General features: G+C 33.3%; 1 protein-coding gene across 6 annotated transcripts in view; it reads right to left on the reverse strand.

Annotated features, from left to right (window-relative positions):
- GluClalpha (glycine receptor alpha 1) overlaps positions 1–27,497 on the reverse strand; it is a 283,088-nt gene that overhangs the window by 174,506 nt on the left and 81,085 nt on the right. For 3 of the 6 annotated variants that reach the window (XM_072545998.1, XM_072546002.1, XM_072546000.1), the window contains exon 2: positions 24,508–24,620. In XM_072545998.1, coding sequence (XP_072402099.1) covers positions 24,508–24,620 — 113 coding nt within the window. Of the gene's footprint in view, positions 1–24,298; positions 24,367–24,507; positions 24,621–27,497 lie in introns of those variants that run through there. The other 3 variants (XM_072546001.1, XM_072545999.1, XM_072546003.1) reach the window with 2 other exon arrangements.

The following is a 27,497-nucleotide window of genomic DNA, read 5'->3' on the forward strand; positions in this document are numbered from 1 at the left end:
TAAACTTTGCGTAAACGATATAGTAATGCTATCGGATGAAAACAATGATTTACATAATGTACTGAAATACTTCAATGCATGCTGTAATGAAATAGTCTAGAAACCAATATAAAGAAAATTTAATGCATAGTCATCGATAATTCGGCAGTTGCAAACATCCAACTGATCATTGGAAATATTAAAATTGAGATTATAGATATCTACACTTGGAAAAAACACTATAGTGTTTCTTGTTGTTTGTTTTTCCACTAGTTTTTGCAAAATCCTTAATTTAAGTTATGCCTTTTTGTCTGGCTTATGTTCCGATTACAAAACATTCAGCTCCTACCCATTATTTAAGAAAAAACAATTAAAAACAGGAGTGTAATTGCTACAGTCTTGTGCCCTTTATACCTATACCGACTAATCCCTCGCTGATTCAGTAACCCTTCCCAGGTGGACTTTCACATGCGGTGAATTCATAGCGTTCCATTGTTCTTCGGAATATGTGTCATACTCTGAAGTATCTTAATTAATTTATAATGCTTTTATGATAACTACATGTACCCTGAATTCGCATCAGCAGTTTTGTTAATAAACTTCACATTTTAATGATTAATTAATTAAACTTCCTAAACAGGTTCCCTCATTAATTTGTAGCTGATAAATGAAAATATTTTACAGCGTACGAAGCTGCTTTGTCGATGTAGCTACTTCGAAATTACCACGTTCTAAATTAAAAAAATATACTATACAACAATTAACCAACTAAAATAAGTTTTCTTACAACTATACTTAATAATTATTAGTAATATCTTCGTCAAAACACGTACAGCGACATGTATATTAGATATTTTTTTAGTTACTCTCAAACTACATTAACCTATGTGGTTATTAGTGCCATAAGATATTATAAACCATTTATTTTATTTAGTTACATGATTATCATTTATTTTTAAGTTTAAAGCTCAGATAAAACTTAAAGCTCATATACAGTTGAGTCCATGGTTCGTTACCCGTGCGTCATTAATAACAGGCGAGATATTGTCTTCCGGGCATTAAACTAAAGACAAACCAGCTACCGCCTGTTATTAAGTAAAGGCACATGTTATTTTTATGAACGCTCTAGACTCAGTACATCGAACAGACATAGGTACAAAAAAGATGCTTGGGGACGTTTTCAGATTTTAAGATAAAACATTATTACATGGCGCAGTCTTGTGGTCAATGGAACCTGCTACTTCCAAACTAAAATGAAAACAAGAAGTTGTTAGAATTAGACCAATATGGAGTTTAGAATCCTTTAACCATTACCTCTTGACCAGTGGCAAGATGGAAAAGGAAGACAGTAAATTTTCTCTGCAGTTAAATTTTTGGAATTTTAGAAGATGAAGGACTTGATATGTTGATATGCCTTAAAGTTACCGAATGGGCAAAGAAACATGTATGATACAGTATTAGGTGAATTAGAGAAGTACTTCGCCCCTAAAACGAATGTGATTTACAAACGATTTTTGTTCTACAATAGAAAACAAGAGGAAGGAGAGCTATTTGATGCTTACTTAACTGACTTATATAAATTGGCAAAAAATGTGAATTTGAAGATGCTCTACACTCACTAGTAAGGGATAGTTTAATTTTAGGAACAATTAATAAAGATAATCAAAGGTCTACAAGAAAAAATATTGAAAAATCATAAGTTAACCTTAAAAAAGGCAATGGACATGTGTAGAGCATATGGAATTTTAAAAACACAGTTTAAAGAAGTTCAGTCAAGTTAAACACTTAATATTTATTCTGTGAAAGGGGAATCGGTAATCAAAAAACAAGGGAAAAGCTTCGATAAAACAACTTTATACTGGAAGTAGCAGAAGATGGGAACAGGAGAAAAACTCAAGGAAAAATAATCAATACGGGAAATGTGGTCTCGCTCATAAGTTTCGAAGGTGTTCAGCAGTCTGTAAAAGGTGCAATAAGTGTTCATATTACAACCATTTCGCGAAAATATCTAACATGATCGTAAGAGAAGTTCACGAGAATCAAGAAGAAAATATGGACAGTGAACAGGAAGAATTTATGGTAACATTAATTGAGATAAATAAAATAAAAAATTAATAAGGAAGGCTTTGAAAGGTTAGTAATGAAACAATATGGAATACACTTTAAATCAGTTACAGGTTCACAGGTAAACACTATATCAATCTACGTCTTGAATAAAATCAATAAAAATCATGAGCTAAATCATTCCAAATTGAGGTTAGAAGCTTATGGTGGATATGGTGAAATATGGTGGAAATAAAATCTGTATTATTATACTTAGATACTCGTTTAAAGGGAAATATATCAACTAGATTTTTTTTGTAATTAAAGAGAACCTTATGCCAATTTTAGTTTTAATATCATGTTTATATTGAATACAAAGAGTAGATAGAGTAGACTTAAATATAACAAAAGATCACTTTAGTAAACAAAATATTGATGTATTTACTGGATTAGTTAATGTCCCCAAAAATGTAAACTAAAACTAAAAAAGAAATTTAATTCCATAGCTAAACCATCGCGAAGGGTCTCTTTAGCCATTAAAAAATTATTAGAATATCAACTTTTAGATTTAGAAAAACGTGGTATTATATCTAACTGAGCGATGGTTATACAACTGAGGGGTGGTTAAGCAATTTGGTTATAGTTGAAAGCCTTGATAAAACATTAAGGATTTGTGTTGATCCTAGAGATTTAAACCAAGCGCTTGTTTTACCTACTACTGAAGATATTTACAATAAGCTAAAAAACCAGGGTTCAGGAGTTTGTGCATTTGGAGTTAATTTTGGAATTTGGAAATTTGATAGGCTTCCATTCGGACTAACATTTCTCCTGATAATAATATCGTCGACAATAGACGACTTCCAGAGGAGAAAAAGGATCATTATCAATGAATCACAATATATCACGAAAATCAACTGCACAAGCTTGTAAATTTTGAAGGTCTTTAGCTCCATGACAATTTAATATTTTGCAGGTATTCAGAACACTTAAAGATATTATGAAACCTTTTAAAGCGGTCAAGCAGTTAGTATAAAAATAGAAGTGCTGGCGGCAACTGGATGTTAGTGATTATGTTGACAGAAATTAAAGGACACAATGGGTAATGTTGAGCTTAAGTCTTAGACTATACTAAAATAAGTAAGGTACATTTAATAATCTTCAAACGGTAGGATACAGGATAAAAATTTGGAAACTTCCTACCGTTTATGTTTTCTTTTGCATAAATACTATGAAAAATTAGGAAGACAGTCAAATTTTGTTTTAAAAGAGGATACTTTCAGGAAACATTTATTAACCCTCAAGGCTTGTCTCAAGCCTCTACCAAGGGTAAATGTTACTCTTATAATGTTAAATAAGACGGGGATCAAGTAATACATCATTTTAAAGGAGCTTTCTCTTTCCAATGGTAGCCTAATTTTATATGTTTTGCTTAGCAGTTGAAAACAATTCGCGTTCGAAATTTGGAGCAGTAATAAGAAATTTTTTATATTGAGTTTATTAACTGTAAAGTTAATATATACAGGGTGTGCCAAAAGAAGGGGGATGGTCGAATATTTCGCGAAATTTACATCGGATAAAAAAACTTAAAAGCACGTGTTTAATATTTTCAAAAATCTATCGAATAATATCAAACATGACCTCATACCCCCAACCCCTAGTGGTGGATGTCGGGACTTGAAATCTTAAATAGAAACCCTTATTTTTTAATTGCAGATTTGGATTTCTTATGCAAAAATAAGTAACTTTTATTTAAGACATTTTTTCGAATTGTTAATAGATTGTCCTAAAATCGGAAAAAAGATTTATTCTGACATTCTAGAAAAATTATGGAAACAGTCTAATATATCGAGAAATACACTGCTAAATGCAAAATCAAAAAACACGTAGGATAGGGGACAACTTTGAAATTTTAAATAGAAACCCCCATGTTTTATTGCAGATTCGGATTCTTATCTGTACTTGTAGACTTCTTATCTGTACTTGTTTTTCTGCAATTACAGCCCCACCTATCGCGAATCGAAAAAAAAGATCAGATGTCACTTGTTTAGTTTACTTTTTTATGAAAAAATTCGAATCTGCAATAAAAAATGGAATTTTCCAGTAAGTGTTGTTATGTATTAACTTAGATAATGAAATATTTCAGAAGTTGTTAGATATAGGTAGAGGGAATACCGATACCAAACGAATTTGCTTAAAAAATTACAGCTGAAATATATTTTCCGCTGTATAAAATACATGGTGTTCTACTTAAAGCAAGCAACTTGAATAAATGATTTAAATTGTGCATGTTGGCGGCTAATTTTAAAACACCTTGTATAATATATAAATAAGTTGAATAAATTGGGTTAACGGACAAGCACTTGTTGTTTATTGGCTACAATTTCACATCACTAGCCTCGTTATTAATGTAGATATTGTTATTTAATGTAGTCTAGGATTTCTCAAAATTTTGAAAAAAATCCAAATACCTCGAAAATATTTCATTTTTCTAAAATCTCATGTAGAATTCGAAAATAAAATAAAAAAAATTTAGGTTCTATTTAAGCCAATAAAGTTCACGTCTACTTCCGGTATAACCGAAAGTGTCGCATTCAAGACAACGATGTATATTTCAACTGAACCTCATCCAAAACGTACATCTCCGTAATTTCAGATTTTTAGCCTAACTGTATTTGCCAGTATTTTTAATGAAAACTTGTCGCGCATACACGTAATACACCCTGTATATTTTTATAGGTTTTATTATATTGCTTAGTATTATTAATAATACGCATTTAGTATTTATTGTTTTTCAAAAATCATTTCCTTTTTTTAAGTTTTTAAAAAAGGATGTTTTTTCTACTGGAAAAGGAAGATTTTTCTTAAAACGCCCAAAATAATCTTAAACAGCTCATTAAATTGCCGAAAAACTAATCATTGGTACCTTATTCATACTTTAAATTTTTTATCTAGCTATCTTACTCTTTTACTTTTGCTGCTCATTTGTAATAATAATATAATAAAAAAGCGATTTACACTAAATTCAAAAAATAACTGAAACATAAGAAACATATATCCAAAGGTTTATCTTAAATCAAGTCAACAAATCAATATTCTAAGATGTATTCTAAATCAAACTGGAAACTAGAAATAAAGAAGCCGATATATCTCCAAAGATACATTTTAGAATTTGGATGGAAATAAAATTAACGATGAACAATTAAAAAAATGTATGAGAAAATATAATGTTTTATATGATTTGTGGGATACAAAATTCATGGACATTAATTTAAAAAATAATATTTAAAAGGAAATCGGAGAAGAAATGAACCGAAAAGGTAATGAAATTTTTTAATTATTTTTATTTCACTGTATAAAAAAAACAACAACATACTTATTCTTTATCCAAACATGTAGCAATTATTACTAATTCTTTATCCGAAAAACTTGCCATCTTTTTAACAGATTGGTCGCCGAAGAATGATGCATTCCGGTTGTGTACGAACGGATGAAACGAATAGTTTTGTGACGGGACGGTACCGGTTCGGCGCCGACGTGACTGATGTGTTTGAATTGGCCTTTAGATAGAAAACGTATATAGGAAAGGCTATGAGAGATAGAGACAACAAAAAGGTCACTGGGAGAATAGAGTGCTGTGGAAGACGAAACTCGCGAACTCATAATGGGAAAAAGCCGAAAAAGAAGAAGAATTTTTTTTTTTGAGTTGTTGTATTTTCCAATCTCTTATAAGTTTTCATACACTCCTTGACAAAGTGCTATAATATCTTTGGTGTGATGTTGTCAATTTAGCCTAGCTTCTGGCTCAACCTTAACTTGTACAGACAGATTAGGGAGGGATTTTCCAGGAGTTGTAATGGTTTGTACTGGATATTTTGGGTTTCAGGGATACTTTCTTCATTGTCCCTAGACTATTATGTTTACATTACTTATAAATGGAACTAAATGTATTGTATGGATGATGAATTCTAGTCATACGGCCTAACCACTCAGATAAAGACCTAAAGTAAGACCTAGAGGACTACAATGGGTCTGAACAGGTCGCAGTCGGCCAATGGGCCAAATGCACCCCATTGCATATATGCATGTATCTAACACCTGAAGTACCTTTCCTGGTAGACACTTACCTACGCCAGAGATGAGTTAGAAGAAACGTCCAACCTACATTGCATTTCTTTTTTTTTCTGTATCGTATGCATATCTTACATAATTTCGTCATTGTCGGTATATATTATTGTTTTTAACATTTTTGTTTAAATTTTTTTCAGTCCGCACTCTATGGTATCAAAAGCTTTCTCTGAGTCGAAACTGTGCAGTGCTAAGTAATAAGGAATATGGAATCCGTTGACCTTTTTGAAAGAAAAAAAAGATTTCGACTTGTAATTTGCATGGCCAGTGACTGGTTATTTGTACTGAATGCTTTTCTGGTACATCCTCATCGATTCGTTAGTATTTTTGTAAATAATATATAGACTACACTAAGAAAAGATATCGAGATGTACTTTTTTATATCTGTTGTATTTTTCTCTTACAAAATCTGATTAAAAAAGAGGCTATTTATTTTATTACATGTTTTCCACAGTTTTTTCACTTCTTTTCCGGTAGTTTTAATATTTTTTAGTTCTTTTACAAATTTCGTTATTTTCGATATAATGATTTCAGGTTAGAGTTCTGGGTTTAAGATGGCTTTCCTTTTTTCAAGTTGTTTTAAAGTCAGAAGATCTTTGTTAACGAGGCGATAAACATTATATTTCATAAGTTTTTGAAGCGTGTGAAATAGAATGTGCTTTGAGGTAGTTTAAAAAACAGGAAAAGATATAAATTGTTTTAGGATTATTATGTCCAATATTGGATTTAAAAATAATAAATAAATGTAATAATGATGATAAACATGGACCGAAGAATCTCAGAAGATGTAAATAAAACATATACAATTAATATACAATTAAACATTACCTACATATAAAATATGTAAAATTTAAGATCAAAATCAATAAAACAGAAGACAATAGGTATATTTAGAAGATACAGGAAAACCATCCAGATATGGCGAAAATTTCACCGAGTGATTACCGAGTGATACCCTGATGAAGGGCAGCAGCGATCATCAGTACCAGCTCAAGGCGCAAAGGAAATGATCCTGGATCGGCTTAAAACTGGACTACCACAAGCATGACTGGAGCAGTTTGAATGGTTGTGGTACTGCGATGGGGAAGGCAACGGAAAACCACCCCATAAGAATTTCCTAGAATAGTTATCATGGCAATACACTACGATAACAAAAACATTACTGATCATGGTGATCGGATCCCAAGACCCGGCAGGGGAGGATGCACACAAACAAATAGTAGGGCCTCCCTGGTCGTCAGCCAGCGAAATCCCTACGGCCTAAAAAAGGAAGCAAGTCCTCAACACCTAAGGATTGGAACTTGGAATGTACGAAGTATGTACGAGAGCGGCAAAACTCATAACATTGTAAAAGAGATGAAAAGATTAAAAATTGATATATTGGGAATTAGTGAAACACACTGGCAAAACTCTGGACAATGCGATATACTTGGATATAAAGTTTACTATGCTGGAAACGACACAACACATCACAGAAACGGCACCGCAATAATAGTTGCCCCACGTATTAATTCGGCAGTAAAATCTTTCACTCCCCATTCAGATAGAATAATGCTTTTACAAATTCAAGCAACACCGGTGAATATTAACATATTACAGGTATACGGGCCAACGGCAGATAAAGATGAGGTAACCAGCGAAGAATTCTATGAACAACTGGGAAGCCTGATGAAAATGACAAAAAAACATGAAGTAACAATAGTGATGGGAGATTTTAACGCAAAGGTGGGCAGAGGCAAGGTGAATGAGATCGTGGGTAACTTCGGCCTAGGAGAGAGAAACGATAGAGGTGATAGACTTATATGCTTCTGCCAGGAATATAACCTGCTATTAAGTAATACACTCTTCAAGCTTCCCAAACGTCGACTTTACACATGGAAATCCCCCGCTGACTCACCTGACAACATCATAAGGAATCAGATAGATTATATAGCAGTACCAACAAGATATAAAAACATGATAAAATCATCAAAAACGTACCCAGGTGCCGATGTTCCTACGGACCACAATCTGTTGGTATGCAGAATGGTCATGAGAGTAAAATGGCTCGAGAAAAGATGTAATTTAAACACAATTGATATTAAGAAACTCACTAACCCAAAAACCGAAATAAAAGTACGAGAACAACTAGGAAAGAAAATAAACGACATTAACGAGAACACGTCGGACATAATAGAGAGATGGGATAAATCGAGGGAAGCAATCCAAACAACATGCGCGACTCTATTAAAGCGTGACAGACGAAAGAAGAACGAATGGATGTCTGATGAGATAATGGATATGATGGATGAAAGACGTAAATTCAAGAATAAAAATGAAGAAAAATACCAGCAGATCCACAAAATCATAAGAACGAAAATTCGAGAAGCCAAAGAAAAATGGTTTTCCAACGAATGCAGGGAAATAGAACAATACGAACGAAAATACGACAGTTACAATATGCACAAAAAAATAAAATCAATGACAAACAAGAGGAAATTCAATAAGTCACCCAACAGCATAAAAGATGGCGATGGAAATCTTATCTCGGAGCCATCAACGATCTTAGAAACATGGAAATCATACATAGAAAAATTATTTGCATCTGACAGGACTGATGATCACCTATATGGAGAAGTCAGCAGGTCCGGACAATGTACCCTGCGAAATATTAAAGATCCTATGTAAATCAGACAAACAGTTCCTTGATAATCTAGTTGAACTTTTTAACAACATATATAATAGCGGTAAAATCCCGGAGAACTGGCTGCAGTCAACATTTATTACAATCCCGAAGAAACCAAAGGCCCAGATCTGTGATGACTACCGGCTTATAAGCTTGATTAATCATGTCACTAAAGCGTTCACTAAGATCATTCATAGAATATAGATCGCAGTTTGGCTTTCGGAAAGCACTTGGAACTAGAGAAGCAATTTTCGCTCTCCAGGTGCTTATACAGCGGTGTAGAGACGTTGATAAGGACGTGTATTTGTGCTTTGTGGATTTTAGAAAAGCATTTGACAATGTCAATCATGAACAATTGATAGATATTCTGCGAAAGACAGGTATTGACGACAAGGACATTCGAATTGTGGCAAACCTATACTGGGGTCAAACAGCAAGAGCAAAAATTGGCAACGAACTCACTAAAAGTGTGCAGATCAAAAGAGGTGTCCGTCAGGGTTGTATATTATCCCCACTCCTATTCAATATTTATTCCGAAGAAATATTTAATAAATGTATGGAAAATGCAAATGAGGGCATAAAAATAAACGGCGAGTTAACAAACAATATAAGATATGCCGACGACACGGTGATCCTTGCCAGTACCGAATAGAGGTAATGGAAATAGACGAATTACAGCAGGTAATGGAAAGAGTTTATTCAGTTAGTGAGGACTCTATTAAAGCGTGACAGACGAAAGAAGAACGAATGGATGTCTGATGAGATAATGGATATGATGGATGAAAGACGTAAATTTAAGAATAAAAATGAAGAAAAATACCAGCAGATCCACAAAATCATAAAAACGAAAATTCGAGAAGCCAAAGAAAAATGGTTTTCCAACGAATGCAGGGAAATAGAACAATACGAACGAAAATACGACAGTTACAATATGCACAAAAAAATAAAATCAATGACAAACAAGAGGAAATTCAATAAGTCACCCAACAGCATAAAAGATGGCGATGGAAATCTTATCTCGGAGCCATCAACGATCTTAGAAACATGGAAATCATACATAGAAAAATTATTTGCATCTGACAGGACTGATGATCACCTATATGGAGAAGGAGAAACAGGACCTTCAATCCTTAAATCGGAGATAGAAGATGCCATTGCAGCACTAAAAAACAATAAGTCAGCAGGTCCGGACAATGTACCCTGCGAAATATTAAAGATCCTATGTAAATCAGACAAACAGTTCCTTGATAATCTAGTGGAACTTTTTAACAACATATATAATAGCGGTAAAATCCCGGAGAACTGGCTGCAGTCAACATTTATTACAATCCCGAAGAAACCAAAGGCCCAGATCTGTGATGACTACCGGCTTATAAGCTTGATTAATCATGTCACTAAAGCGTTCACTAAGATCGCCTCAACTTCAAGAAGACAAAGTGGATGCTGATAAGCAGGAAGCAACAGCCTGCTCGACAGTTACGGATAAGTAACATACTAATTGACCATGTAGAATCTTATATGTACCTTGGCACCAACGTAAATGCAAAATGGGAACAGGCCACAGAAATTAAGGCGAGCATAGAACGAGCTAGAGCAGCATTTAGCAATATGAAAAAGCTCCTCATAAGCAGGGATTTGTCTCTTCCCCTAAAACTACGTCTAGTTAAATGCTACATTTTTCCGATCTTACTGTATGGTGTGGAGGCCTGGACACTGACGGAGACGCTCACGAGAAAACTAGAAGCATTCGAAATGTGGGTGTACCGACGCATTCTTCGTATATCCTGGACCGAACATGTCACCAACACAGAGGTAATCCAAAGAGCCGGAAAGGAGAAAGAAATCGTGAATACAATTAAACAAAGAAAGCTTGAATATCTAGGCCACATATTGAGACACGATAAGTACCGTCTACTGCAATTGATTGTCCAGGGAAAAATAGACAGTAAGCGTGGGCCAGGCAGGAGAAGACACTCGTGGCTCCAAAATCTGAGGAAGTGGTTCGGGCTCACATCGGTCGAACTATTCAGAAGCGCCGCAAATAAGATCAGAATTGCCATTTTAATAGCCAACGTTCGCAACGGACAGGGCACTTGAAGAAGAAGAAGGAAAACCATTATGATTAACAGTTATTTTTTGAATTTTGGATACATTCACTTTAAAAAATGAAGCAAAAACATATTATTATTCGATTTCCTTGATTCCTTGAACATCGGTTTTCTTGAAATTTTAACAGTAACTAGGGAATACCCTTACAAGCAATATCTACCCTATGCCGAAGTGTACTTGTACCCCGGGGGCGGAATCAACACAAACTGGGAGGTTAGTACCTTTATATTGGAAATAACCTCAAGAATCGATAGAAATGTATATTCTAAGCAAAAATAGTTCTACAAAATTTTTTCTTTTCTCTCTACAAAAATCAATCCTTTTAGACTTATTGGTGATTGAAAATTAAAATTTTTCTTATGTTTTTAATCGACCTAAAAAAGATAAAGGTAAGGCTTAAAAAATAAAATGTAGTTTATAAAAAATCAAAGAGACTGCTTTTTTTATACTTGCCTTAAGCCTAATACAAACAGTTATAACTCATTGAAGATGACAATTTCGTATTTAACGAAAAATTTTAGAAACTCAACATAAAATAACAAAAAAAAGGTCAATTTTGCTGGAGAAATTTGTGTTACATTTTTTTCAGTACCTAATTAAAAAAAACATTAAAATAAAACTTTGCGAAACTCTCTAGCATATGAAGTAAGAGTTATGATAAAAATAAGGTGGATTCCAATTTTTTCATGAGAAAAAACCACAATACTACCCTTTTTATTTCGACTCTCATTGAAATTAAAAGTTATCCATTTCAAATTCGCTTCATTTAAGCATCAGTAAGGGGAAATGAATAAGTATAAAAAAAACTATGGTTAAAGTGAAAAAAAAAATATTTTTGATATTTTTAAAAATATCTTTTTTTCAAAATAAGTACAAAAGTATCGAAGATACGTAAAATATGCTACATAACAGTATTTTCTGTAAAGAAATCCTAACTTTTTTTAAAGATATAATTTTTTTCTTAAGAATATAATATTTTTCTATCGGTTTTTGAAGTTATTTTTAATACTAAGGTACCAACCACCCAGTTGGGGTGGACTCCGCCCCCAGATGAAAACACACTTCACTGGATTATTAAAAGAAATTAAGCCCCATTATTAAAAATGGTGTTATAATAATAAATGTGTAATTAGTAAGTTATGACTTATCTTCGTGTTTTTATTCTAAGGTACCTGCACTTATAGTTATTATTTTTTTGTATTTTAATCTTAAAAATAAATATTTCCATAATTCTATCAACTTAAATCCAGTTACGAAATATTACTTCGATTAAATTATTCTTAGAAAGATTCTAGTATAGAAGTAAAACTATTTTTTGTTTATTTCTTCTTAGTTGGAAATTTTCGCACTGGTTAAACTGGTTTCCTGGTAAAAAAATGTTTTTTATTTATTATCATTCAGTTTAAACACGTAAATTTTATTTATAAAATTTTAGGAAGCAGTTATGGACCTATTGTGATTGTATTTTTGCTCAGGATCGGCATGTTAAATCAACAAACATATTGTTTGGGAATTGTTAAGAAAATTCACTACATATCACTACATATAAAAAAGGATGCTCATATACTCGTATTCAATAAGAACAGGATGCCAAATAGAATCATTGTTACACAGACCAATCAACTTAGTAAAAAATAAACCTTATTTCGTCACAACTGCATAGACGAGTTTGACAGTTAAAATGGGGTAGTATGATATAGAGGAAAGTGCCCAAATCCGGACCCCTCCTCCTAAAGTGGACTCCTAGCCTACTTGGTACGTTTAAATTTTAATCGTGGCAGCAATGAGTGCAAATGGTATATTAGAGATCCCTGACGCAATGGTAATGCGCACAAGCCGGTTTTCCGGTCCTCCTGAACGTGGGTTGATTGTGTGGAGGAAAGCTTTTACGTTGTGTTATATTTTTCATTATTTCTTCGAGATATTCGCAGGTAATATATTCAATCTATATATTATTTTAAATAATAAGGTTTGAGGTTATTGTTTCTCACTAATACAGTTCATGTAATGGTTTGGTTAAAAAATTATGACAATAATAAAATGTACGCTATTGCGTAAAATGTACGAACTATTTTGACCATTTTACCAACTAAAAATATTGACTCCACTTTCTCTGGTCGACCTTCTCCATTTAATTGATTTTGAATCTGTAACAAAATTGCAAATCATAGAAGTGTGTACACAATAAGGGGTCCGATTTAGGCAACATTGTGGTGCGGTCTAAAGTACCCTAAGTAATAGGCCTTAAAGGAAAAAAAGGTTACTGCCCTAACATCAGGAGAACCAGCCCTTATAACGATTGTTGCTTGTATAAATGCCACTGGTTTATTCGTCCCTCCTTTTAGCTAACACCTGTGAAGAAACCTGTGCTGTTACTCTTAGATGGACATTATAGCCACACTCAAAATATTAAAGTGATCGATTTGGCAAAAACACACCATGTTACCATTGTGTCCATACTCACTTCTCACTCGTCACACAAACTTCAACCTTTGAACAAAAGTTTCATGGGTTGTCTCAAAACTTGTAATGAAGCTGTTTGGTAAAGCATACATTAAATGTTAAACAGCTGAAATTGCAATAAATGGGTTTAAAGCTACAAGTATATATCCACTGAAGAAGAATCTGTTTCCTGATGCCGAATATATTGAAGAAGCAAACAAAATAAATGCTAGATTCATCTTTTTACGAATCCATGTCAAAGCAAAAACGGCAAGTAAGGAAAGCTTTATAGGGATCAGGGACCAATGTGTTATGATGATGGATGAATCACAAGTTAATGCAGAGTTTGACCCAAATCAACCGTCAACATCTTCGACAGGTCAGGACAATCCTGTGTTACATCTACATTTCACAATCCTCATAGTCCAAAATCCTCTATGATAAGCCCGTTCTAGATCACTTCTATTCCAAAAATCAGAAAAAGGACCACTAATAGGAGACAGAAAATCCTGCAGTTCAACCATCATTACATCTTCTACTTATAAATGCAAGTTGATGGAATCTAAAAAACTAAAGAAGAAAAAGTAGTCATAAGAACTGAACAGCAAGAACGTGCTTAAGGTTTTAAAAGCAACCGCAACAGAAAAGGTTTTTCTACAGCGGGGTTTTGTGAAAAAGGGAAAGAGATAGTAAAAAGATGTCTAAATTTTGAGAAAAATATAAAAGAATCAGACACCGAAGATGAAATCAGTGTCTACTCTGGAACATCTGAATTGGACATTATTTCGGGAATGTTACCATCTAAAGAGGATGACGCTTTTTGCCTGTTTGGTGACAGAAAATATTTGGATGATTGTAAAGGAGAACTTTGAGTCTTGTGCATTATGTGTTGGTTGTGGGCCCATTTGGTTTGTGCTGATGCTGATAAAAGTGCCTACATCTGCGATTTTTGTAGATAAATTAATAATTGTCCTAAATATTTTTATATATTTTATGTATTATATTGGAAACTGTTGCAATATACTTATATTTTGAAACTAGATCATGTTTTTTCTTATTTAATAAGTATTTCCAATTATTGGTACTTTATTAATAGTTTTTAAGGGGGTCCACTTTTAGCTACTATTTTCCGAACTCACCAGACGCTGGATTTTGGAAAATACATATTTTTTATATTAATTTTTAATTATTATTAATGACAGTTGAATATAAATGATTCAAAATAATATAAACTAAATGGTATGTACTTTTATAATATTTTTTTGCTATTTTTCATAAACATGAACTGAAAAACAAAATGGGGGTCCAGTCTTAGGCATTTTCCTCTATTACAAAAAAACTCTCAGCTAAGGACTTATCAATTTTTTATTGAAAATATTTTTAAATAAACAATCAAAATCTCAAACCCATTATTTTGCTCATAATTTAAAACTTGTCTATTTAGAGATTTGACGTTAATATACAACTTTTTCGGAAAAAAAGGATGCCTAAACAAAATGAGATTATGCTAAATTAAAATCGTTTTATACACAAAAAGATATTGAAAAATGAACAAAAAAATCGCTGTTGTTGAATATTGTTAATAACTTTTTTAATATCTATTAAAATTTGTTTAAATGTACCTGAACATGAGGGTCTTATTGTGTTTCAATTTTGTGTTAAAGATGAGCTACATTGGTTAATCGTGTTTGGGAAAATTAACTTTTTATAAGTCTTTTTGAAAACAGAGCTAATTTTTATGGCTGGTCCAGATAATTTGACTGAATGGATCTCAGTAATCTTATTTTCTTTGTTAAAACGTATACTATTAACCTATGGAAAAAAAATTACATTTAAAATATGTCTAAAAATAATTTTTTAATACTAAAATCTGATTTGTTCAAATTTAATAAGAGTGTAAGGAAAAATTGTTCATAAATAACAATTTAATAATATTTATAAATAAAAACCTAACTTAATTGGCCTGTAACAATGGATATTCAAGAGTATGAGTGTGATATCTTATAGCGAGTGACTGGATGGACAGAAAATTATGAAAACTGGGTTGTATTTTTTACAAAATTGACAATTTTTTCAGGTTATTCTACTAATAATACACACGTGTAGCGATAAAATATGTAAATGTAAAAAAAAATGTAAATAAATGTTATAAATAGGATAAAACAGTTTTTCCATCGGTTACTACAAAAAAAACTTAGAGTTTAGTAAGAAACTCTTTAGTTAAAACAACATTTACAAACAACGAAAAATAAAATGAAAAACGTTAAGTCTACAGACGTTACTGATCTTGTTTTTCTAACTTGTTGTTCTTTTTGTGGCCATTATACTGCGGCACAAATAGCTTAAACCGTCAAGGTCATTTGCTCAGTAAATCTCAGATGGAAACTCTATATTGAAGCTGTTCTTGACATCGTTAGCATCAATTTAAAAAGTATTAGATATGACCTCGAAGGCATATAGTCAAATAAGCACGTGGAATCGTTACCAATTCCCGTTAAGTACAAAATTCTAAATACACTCTTACGATTTACATATGCCATTTTAACTAGATCTCTAACAATATCGAATCCTACAGATTAAAAACTTTATTTGGTATTCTAAGAAAGGTAAACAGGATGTTAGTAAATAAGTGCGACATAGTTCAGGGGATAATTCTGAATTAAAAAATAAGTAGTAAGTAAAAAATAATGACAGTTTGCTATGTAAACGTATCTCAGGAAATGCTTCATTATTAAATTCATCATTTTTAAAATTACGTTTTGTTTATGAGGCACTTTTGGACGACATTGTAAACGAAATTTCCATAACAATCACTTATGAGCTCAGGAAAATCTACATAAAATCTTTGAAGCTCATTTTCATCATCATTGTTTAGTAAATAACTAAAAGGCGAATCTTCGCTTCGTTTCCTACAGGAAGAATTACCTATTCTTTTTTAAAAAATTCCTCTACAGCTGAGATAAAACTTGTGGTTCATGCATGATAGTGCATCAATTATGTTTCATGTTAGCATTAATGTACGCAATCACTTAGATATCGTACTTAATCCTTGGATAGGTAGGAAGTTACAAAACATTGACCTGCTCCATCACCGGATTTAAATCATCTAGATTTTTGAATTTGGGAAATCTTTAATTATACTCCCATCAAAAATGTTGATGACCTGACAAATTATAACCGGCTGAGAGACAATAGAAAATACACGAGGAATATTTGCGCAGATACGACAATCAACGAGGCGAAGAGTTGAATCTTCTGTTACGTCTAAGGCAGGTCATTTTAAACATTTGTTATTTTGTCATTCTTCTGGTTTAATGTTATTACTGTCAAACTTTTGTCTTGGAAACTCTATAAGTTCTTGAAAGTGATAGTTCTGATGTTTAACAGACACATTAGGGATGAAAGTCAGATACATTAGGGACAATACTTATAGGGCAGGATTCGCTACGGAAGCGATACTGCATGATCTTGTACAGAGGGTGGAGTAAATTTTGAGAAATTGCTGGGTGTATTTTTTCTCGATGAAGAGAAATTATTCCACAACACGATCTACGAAGCATTCAAAGTGATTAGACTAAAGACAATAAACGAAACAAGCTGCAGGCGTATATAACTCATTCTAAGGAGCTGCGTTATATACTCGACATTACTAGGAGTACAGTGTTAGCACAGGTAGTCTATGACTGTCCACAGGAGGAGGGAGTGTTATTACCTTTCTTATGAAATCTGCTCATGTATGGGTTGATAGCTAGACTTAACAAAGACAGACACCATATTGCTATGCAGATGACCTGGTAAGTTTAACTCATGAAAAATTAAATTATGACATTAACCAGAACAAGAAATTTAGGGAGGATTAGGTCCTTTAAACATGAGTGGTACAAATCTAAGTTTAGTTTAACAGAGTAATATACGTTGGACACCAGACTCTAGAAACTTTCTTGGAATCAATAGATTAAGTAAATAAGAGTAAGAGAATAATTTTTGGTATTTCAGACAGATATTTATGCAATCTTGTATTGGACAAGAGAAGTCAACGTGAGGATTTTTTAACTTGAGCGGAACAATATGGACATAGATAGTCATAGATAGTGGGAAAGGTGTCGTAGAATTGTAGGGATAACAGTGTCACATTGGTATGGGATCCACCTTATCAGGAAATATACGGCCATGAAACCAGATCTTCAGTTTCCAGACATTTCTTTTTAAACGGCGCTTTTTTTGTTGTTCGTATTATTTTCTAATTTCTTTCTGCATATCGCTATAGAAAAAAGGAAACCATCAAAGATGACTTTTACGAACAGCTAGAAAGAACGCTGGAGAGAATTCCAAAACAAAACATGCAAACATTATGTGGAGACTTCAAGGCAAAAATTGGCAAAGAAACTAACCTATGACCGACAATAGAACAACACAGTATTCACGATATCTCAAGCAATAATGGAAAAATGCTCGTAGACCTAGCATCGGCATATGCTTGTAAAGTCAACTATGTTCACACATAAAAATATTCATAAACGGACTTGGATCTTTAATGACAACTCCACACGGAACCAAATTAACCACATACTTGTCGATGCTAGACATGAAAATAATGTTCTGGATGCTGGACATATGTATATAAGGCACATGTGGTACCCATCCACTAGACCTGTAAAAGCTAATACAGGGTATCCAGAATTTTGGAATGTTTATCACATTAAATACAGATTAAATGAAAAATATACAATAAGCCTTACGGAAAAAAATATTCTTTATTATCATTTACAATAAAATTTTATTTGAAATAAAACAAAGTATTCATAATTGATTACAAGACGTGAATTTCAAAAAGGAGGAAAATGTCTTAACTTAGTTATCTAGATGAGTGGCTTAGATATAATTAAATCGATCTTGTTAGAGCGGTAGCTTTGAAGATTATGACAAGCAGTGGTGTGTTCGATGCAGAGAAATTATTTTAATGAAAAAGCATTTCATAAAATTTTATATTAAATCTGGTTATTCTAAGGCCTTTTTGAATCAAGAATAATATATTTTGTTTTGTATTTTTGGAAGAATCTGCTCAGGAGACTAATTTTAATATACTTTGGTATTTTTTGTCACAGGTCAAATTAAAATATTTGATTATATTATAGAAAAGAGGTTGATATATACATATTTTATAATTTCTGAGTAGGTGGTGTATTTAAATAAATTATTTTAAGGCATTTGGTTCATTTTACAGCACATTTAATTGGGTTTAAACATAAAATTATGCAAAAAAAGCTTTTTTGTCACCATTAAATACATACGGGGGACAAGGAAAGATTGAGCTATTCCTCTATTCTATGCTCCTGGCAACATTGTTAATTTTTCAGTACCTCAATACTTTCTAAGTAAAAATTTACTATTGTTTTGTAACAAATAGTCATTTTATTTTTATAGTTATTTTTTAAAATTTTTATAATACTTCTTGGACGACTTTATTAAAGGATAGTTCATTCGGTTACATCAAATTAACTTTAACTTGAGAAAAACAGTCAGAAAAATCACGTGATTTGTCTTTAAAAGTCAATCACCCAGTCATGAGTTAGGCGAATTAAACCGTAGGTTTCGCAGTCAATATCCCAACCACACACACAAACACACACACACACACACACACACACACACACACACACACACACACACACACACACACACACACCTACACACACGCAGAGATAAAGTGCTAAAGCATGTCAATAATTATAGGGATATATCAAAATAAAACAGGAAGACGCTATTGTCGTCATTAGTCACTTCGATATTAACATAGGGAATATCAATTTGGGCTGACACCCTAGGAACTCAAGAATCACGGAGGAACTTCGCATCTTTATATCGTCTGAGTACTTTAAGAGTTGCCAGCGCATTCCGCACAGTACCTGAGGACGCAATATACGTCATAGCTGGGATAGTACCCATTAGTGTACTAGCTGAAGAAACGAAGACCCTTGTCGGCAAAGAGTCTCAACTACAACTCCATTGTGCAGAGATGAACTATAAAGAAGACAACTGCACAACAGCATTGATTGATAGCAATTACAGTGGCAGTACATGGCTACTTTTGAACCTTTATCTTTAAGGCTTATGTCTTTATCGCTTTAAATATGACGATTCCCCAAAGTGCCCATCCTGTCTCGGGGTTAGTGAAGATGCGGAGCACGTGTTCTTCATAGTTATGTCCTTTTTTTCAACTTGCAGCGTAATACTCTAAAAGCAGTTATCAAACAGAAAATTCAACCAGAAACCATAGTAGGAGAAATGCTTTCATCGAAGACAGCTTGAAATGTAATTAGCATATTCGCGATGGAAGTCCTCCAGAATCTTCGCCGCATTCAAAGACGACGAGCTGAAAATAGAGGCTGTTAGAAGGAGAGAAGCAATGACTTCAACAACATGAACGAAGAGCAATAGCTAGATCCTCCCCTCGTAAACTAATACCTTACGGTAGTTCCGTGGGGGAAATAGAGACAGAAGAAGATAACCGGGTTTGGTCAATATTGTAACATACGAGTCCAACATAGCAGGCAGTACATCTAATTATGATGATACGTAAAAGTATTTCCAACTTCCTCAAAAAAAAAAACAAACATACACATCCAGTTATGACAGTAAAGTTTCTCTCGTTAGTAACTCCAGTGTAAGTCTGGCTTTTTACTATAATTGCAGCTGCTTTAAACTACTTACACTTGCTGTAAAACATCATATAAAAATGTCAGAGTTAATATCGGAGTTGCTTTGCTAAAATATGTACATATACTGATGAAACAGCCTCTAGTCTAATTTTAAAAATAGAATATTTAAACTTAATAACTCGTACAGAAGACACCTTATCTGTCACGAATTTGACACATTACAGCGTAATTATTTTTAAGGCTATTAATCACAAAATACGTCAAAAAGGACTTGCAGGAAAGTTTACTAGATAATTTGGATGATGAAAAAGATGTGTTCTGTGAGACACTGGTCTCGGGAGTATCATAAGTACCTATCCAACAAATTATGTTAAAGCATTAGCAGGAGATTTTAATGTCAAAGTCAAAAGAGGGAATATATTTTCTCTCACCATCAGTACTGAGGCATATAAACTTTGCTACTATTTATCAAGAATATGGTAATAGGTGGGTCACGATTTCCCTACAAGGGCATACGTAAGGAAATTGAAATTGAAAAATACTTTAAGCGTATTTTGATTTATTGGAATATTTCGTGGTTCCATTCAACTATTCCCAGAAAAAAGATAAAAGGCAAAATTTTACTTCAAGAGAGACATATGGTATGGTAGCCCTTCTTCTTTTTCGTCGTCTTTAACTACCGACTCCACTAATGAAGGTTGGCTATAACCATTGCAAATTCGTCTATCTTCTGCTTTTGCATCTGCTGCAGTCGCGAATGTTTTTTCTTTTTCCTTTTTCCTTCGAGTTTATCCTTCATAATCAGCTGCAACAACTCGTACTTCTCATTCCTAAGTATGTGGCCCAAATATGCTGTCTTTCTCCTTTAAATGGTGGCTAAAAGTTGTCTGTCTCTTCCCATTCTGTGCAACACCATTTCCTTCTGGGTTTTTGTTGTTGCTCTATTTTTTTCTCTGTTCTATGATTCCCAGTATTTCTTGAGTCATTTAAGGTTTTCGGCTTTTTTCTTCTTTTGTAGAGTTTCTGTGTCTCTATAACAGAATCTTTGATTTTGCTCCACATAATGTTCACATGTCCACATTCTCAGTATTTTTCATATCTAATGTTTATCTTTTCATTTATTGATTTATACAAGTTGAAGCCTCAGCATGTATTTTGTTTATCTTGAGCAACTAAGTATTCATCGCAAAACTTTTGGATTATATTATCTTTTTTATCTTCAGTTTGACTTTTGAGGCAGGGATGTTATGGTATAATGGGACATCTGCTCTAGGGTAAATCTTAACGCTTATAATAGAATTTCTAAATCTTAGATTGGTTAGTATAAGGTACATCTATTTTCTAATGCAATTTTGTTTAGTATCATGTGGTGACCTCCAGGTATACAGTCTACGGAGTGGTAATCGAAATCATGTGTACATAATCGCCAGGTTTTCTTCTTGACAAAATTTAGCTAATCTGTCACCTCTAGCATTGGAGCATCCGAAAAGGGAACATAATTTACAACGGCTGTTTCGATTCTCCTGGAGATAGTTATCCCATCTCCACATATATGATCTCGGGTGTCATTTCCGGAGTAATATATCATTTTATCCATGAACAATGTTTTACCGGAACCAGGCCAGCACATTTCGCCCCCTGATAGCCCCTTAACCAAAAATCGTAGACAAACTTTATAGATAACATTACAAAAAATTTAAAAAGACGTTTTTCTTGTAACTTTAATCGATTTTTTAGTACAGCTGTATTCAAGATTAGGATATGAATGGTAATCGATGATAATAAAACTAGTAACGGAGAAAGAAGCAAATTAAAATGAAATAAACAATGTAACAAGATAAATAAACACATAGAAAAGAGATCAATAACGGGAAAGGTATGTGAAACTAGTAAAAGAAAAAGAACAATGATTATTACAGAAAAAATTACTTACTATTTAATAAGGCAAGAAGTAACAAAATGCTTTGAGTTTTATCCACAAAAATACAAAAACAGATAAAGACAAATATGCAACTAAGTGAACAGAAAGAAGTGTTCAAACAACAATGTTGAAGTAGCAGCAACACTTCATAATAAAAGTAATGGTATAAATAGAAAAAAATAGAGATTAAAGTGATACCAATAATTGAAATATACACAACTTTTTTACATTTCCCTTAAATGAGCAACCAACTCTAATCACATAAAGTTTAATGCTAAATGTGTTAAAAATACCAGTATTTAGGAATTTTTCAAAATATAAAAGTGTTTTTATGGGGCGGGCATGTTTTCGACGCTGAAGTACCTGAGGGTCTTAAAAGTACCCTTGTTTTGGACGCTGCCGGAAGAATTATCGCAGGTACCAGATATTAGATATAATTAGGGTTTAATGATGGTCATTGAAATTTACTTAGTTACTAGTTATTAGTTTGTCAGAGAATAGTGAAAAGTGAACATGGAAATTTCAACGTTAGTAAGTAATCGTGGTAAAATTTTGCTCAAAGTGAACAGTTTTACTTTTTCTCAAGATAAAGTACTAAAATCGGGAGAAACGTATTGGAGGTGCGTAAAACGGCCGTGTAAAGCGAAGATATTCACGAAAGGGCCAGAAAAGTTAGTGATCCGAAGTAATCTAGAACATAATCACGACTGTGATATCTAGACGCTTAATAGACAGATTGTGCGTAGCAGTGCCAAAAGGAAGGCTAAGGATAATTTGACCGAAAGGCCGTCCAAAATCATACATAGTGCGTTGAAAGAAAATGTAGATTGCTTGAGCCACATGTCTGTTAAAGACGTTAATTTAATACGAAATCAAATATACAGTGAACGGCGAATGGCTCAACCGAAACTGCCCAAAAGTAAAGAAGAAACTATTGCTGCGGTAAATATTATGAATATCAAAACACTTAAAGACGAGAATTTTATATTTGCCGGTTGAACTAAGTTCTAACATTATCATCTTCTCGTGTAACACTAACATGCGTTTTCTGTGCGGCAGTGAAACGATTTATATGGACGGTACATTTAGTTACTGTGCTCAATATTTCAAGCAATTTTTTACCATACATGTATTTATCAATGGACATTGTATACCATTGTGTTATTGATTACTTCCCGACAAATCGGAACAAACCTATATAAAACTATTTAATGTTTTGAAACGCAAATGTGAAGTAATTGGTCTAAAATTCAATCCAAAAATCATTTTCTCCGATTTTGAAATTGCTATCCACAATGCTGCGCGTTTTGAATTTCCAAATGTGCACATTAAAGGGTGCCGTTTTCATCTTATGCAAGCTTGGTATCGTAATATCGGTGGTTGTGGCTTAATTCGGGAATATAAATTGGCAGACAGTGAAATATCTAAATGGCTGAAATATATTTTTGGGCTGCCATTTTTACCTCCCTCAGAAGTCGAAGAATCCTTCATATATGTTTTTATGGCTATTCAACCAAAGGATTCAAAAATTGAAAAGTTTTCCGACTACTTATTGGACAACTACATTGGCGACCACGCAACATTTCCGTCGGAGATGTGGGCTGCGATGAGTGAGAGTTTACAATTAACAACTAATGTTTGTGAATCGTTCCACTCGCGTTTTAATGATAATTTTTATCATGCTCATTCAAATATTTTCCATTTTATTGATGTTTTAAAAAATTTTCAAACTGAAACTTACATTAAAATTAATAGTGTCTGTAATAGTGAAAGTAATAGACTTAAAGATCCAAAGAGTAGAAAAAAAATTTTGTTCGTTAGAAATAGGATACATGAGTATCAAACTAACTGTATCGATCGATTCCATTTCGTAAAATGTATGTCGTATTTATTTCAAAGTGACAAATAAACCTTTAAAAGCTTAATCTCTAGAATTTTATTACCTGACTTTCCATTTACATTTCAATTACACCCAGCGTCCAAATCATGTATGCAGAAACAGGTAATTTTATTTTTCAGTGTCGAATTTTAAATTTAGCGTACAAATCATGCACGCCCTTTTTATGCTATAAAATTTAGCCCTTTTTTGGATAATAGGTTTATTAAATAATCCTTTTTTTAAATAATCTGTACTATAAAGGAAAACCAGTTTAACCAGACGTAAAAATCCCGTTTTTTATTATTTTTGACTTAAGATCGACACTTGTATTGTTAATTTGGGTTTGGAAAGAACTGTTGTATTGTTAGTTGCGGTAAAAAGCTATTATCACCAATTGCTGTCACCCCATGCTGGCTCGTATAGCACCTGGAGCACCTCTACACTATCCTACAAAAATTCGAGGGGGCTCCACTTACCATCTTGATGTCGCTTATGGTTGCTATGCTGCGCACAAACAGGTTTACCTGGACAATGGCAGGCCCATCTAGAGTGATGATTATTATGTGTTACATTTATATATATGTACAACAAGCAAACAAGTAACAGTGGCATCTCTCGTATGTGGTTTGTCGTCTGGTCTTCCCTACATTGAAAACAATTACTTATGTTCTAATAGACAACTTACCTGTGCCGTTTACACCAGATGGACGAATACGGGCGTCATAGCGACCTGGTCCAAGTATTTGGTCCAGTACTTCTTTCTCTTTTTCTCTAAAGTTGATTTTGACATTTATACAACTGAAAAAATATATAGTATAAGTTAAATTGAATATACCTTCTCCAATAAACCAGTATTTTTGTTATTTAAGGTACAAAGTATTATAAAATAAAGACAAGAAAGATTTTTTTAAATAAGCATCTATAAATTTATTTTTATCTTAGAATTTTTTCTAATTATCTCTCTTTGCTGCTTTTACTACTATAATGTGCCAGGTTAATACAACCTAAATTACTAGTAGTTTTTACATTAAGAGTGAACTCTCTGGCGTCCCTTGTCAGATCTAATAAAATAATGTACCAAGACTGACCAAGACGGGCATTTTCAATTGGTTTAACAGTTGTGTAGATGCAAGAGCATATGCTGCTGCATTTGTGCACAGGCTCTACGCTTACACATACAAGGTAAGAGTTGCTTTTACATAAACTCTTAAATCAATTAAAAAAGCCTCGTCTTCTTCAGTATTCTAGTTACCCAATATTATTGAAGGGCGGGATCGTTTTAATATTCTGGTAAGTATGACGTCGTTATTCACGGCTTTCTGTCATCTTGTAAATAATTATAAGCACAGTTTTCACCACCAGATCCTCATGGAGATCACTCTTTCACACGTACCAAAGAACATGGATGGTATTTCTTAACAGTTTGTTGTGGAATTTCCAAGTTATTGCTATAAACCTTGTCTTGGCACACCATTAAAGCGAAATTCCATAATTCCATAAGTCCACATATACCTTAACGTTTGCTTATAAAGTAAAAACTTATTTGTATATATATATATATATATATATATATATATATATATATATATATATATATAGTTTGATTATTCTTCTTACTCTTATACATAGCTTAAGCTTCTTTAAACCTAATTCTTCATCATTTAGCCCAGCAATGGATTTGGTTAATTGCTATGTGGAATTTATTGCTTGCCTCTTTAGCATGATTACTACTACTTGAACGGCAATGTCGTCGTCAAAGGTGACAATTAAGTCATTATAAAAAACTGCAAAAGTTGTAAATACTGTTTATGCATAAAAGTCTTTAGTTCATATATTTAACCATCATGTCACACCGTAGCGAATGCCTGAGCAACAACGATGAAGGTAGTGGAACATACTTGTTTGTTATATTTTAATAGTATTTGTACTCGTATGCAGTTTACCTACTATAGAGTGATTAACTGGAGGTACAATAAAAAATCTAATCTTCTAATCGTTTGGATGTTGCCTCCGTGAAGGTCCAGGCTTCGACTCCATATAAAAGGGTAGAAAATACATAGCATCTAAAGACTCGTGTTCTTATATCAATGTTCAGGTACATAAAATCTTCCTGAAGCGATTGAAGACAGCTCTCGCCTTTTCTGTACGACATCTTATTTCCTGTGAGTGGTCCCATTCCTTATTTAGGCTGCGTTCAAGGTATGTAATTTTGTCGATTATTTTCAAGGGTTCATTATTAGCTGTTAATTGGTGCTGTATTGCGTCGTTTTTACTTACTACAAGAATTTTGGTCTTCTTACAGTTTAATTTCATGCCGTACCTGTCACAGGCTTCCACTACACGGTCTATTAATTTTTGCAGATCCTCCACATTATCAGCAATCAAAACCGTATCGTCCGCATATCTTAAATTGTTTATTATTTCACCATTGATTTTTATACCTTCTCTTAAAGCATCAATAGCTTCCCTGAACAGCATTTCCGAGTAATTATCGTGAATTCTTGTGAGGTTTCGTTGACTACTCGTACAGTCGCCCTTTGCTGTAAGTATAAATTTTTAATTAGGCGTAAATCTTTGTCATCAATACTAGATTCTTTCAGTATCTGAAATAATTTTTGATGTTTCACCTTGTCAAATGCTTTTTCAAAGTCTATAAAGCATGCGTAGACTTCGCAATTTACGTCTCGAGCTCTTTTTATTAATACTTGTATGGAAAATAGGGCCTCTCGCGTTCGCAGTCCGCTTCTAAACCCAAACTGAACACTGCTAATGTTTTCTGCAAGTTTTCTATATATGCGAGAGTGAATAACAGAAAGAAGGATTTTGAGTGCATGGCTCATTAAGCTTATAATTCTGTAATCAGAGCATCTGGTGGCATTTGCCTTTTTGGGGAGAGGGATGAAGGTGGAAACTAGCCAACCTGTAGGAAAACCTGCAGTTTCATAGATTTTGTTCAGTAGACTTGTTAGGAGTTGAGTTGGTTGTTTTCAAATAGTTAATATTTCAGCTTGTATGTTATCAGGTCCAGGTGCTTTGTTGGTTTTTAGTCTTTTTGTTGCATATGTTACTTCACTGAGCGTTATTTCTGGACCTGAACATCCAGAAACATTGACTTCTGTCCCTTGCTCTTCCTTGAATAATTCTTCCAGGTATTGCCTCCATCTCTTAAGTAATCTGTCATTTTCGTAGAGCAGATTGTTGTGCTCGTCTAGTATTAAGTTATGACTTCGTGATCCGTTTCCTCCAGTTAAGTTTTTGATCTTTTTATGCAGGTTAAAAGTGTTATGCTTTTGTTCTAGGGATTCTATTTATATGCATTATCTTGTAGCCATGATTCTTTTGCTTCTTTAATATTTTCTTAATGATTTTGTTTATTTCTTTGTACCTTTCATCATTCTTATTTCTGTGTTTTCTTCGTTCTTCCATTAGCTCTAATATTTCTTGTCTCATCCATGGCTGTTTCTTTATATTGTTTTCTGGTTTAAGTTTATTATCTACCACTGAATTACATCATCATCATCAGTGGCATTACAGCTCGTTATGAGCCAAAGCCTTCTTCAAAACAATCTTCCATTCGCCTCTGTCTCTGGCAACTCTTCTCCATGCTTTAACTCCAATGGATTTTAGATCATCCTCTATGTTATCTTGATACCTAAGTTTTGATCTTCCTCTGCC

Source organism: Diabrotica undecimpunctata, chromosome 10 (genome assembly GCF_040954645.1).
Source record: "Diabrotica undecimpunctata isolate CICGRU chromosome 10, icDiaUnde3, whole genome shotgun sequence".
In the NCBI taxonomy this organism is placed as follows: domain Eukaryota; kingdom Metazoa; phylum Arthropoda; class Insecta; order Coleoptera; family Chrysomelidae; genus Diabrotica; species Diabrotica undecimpunctata.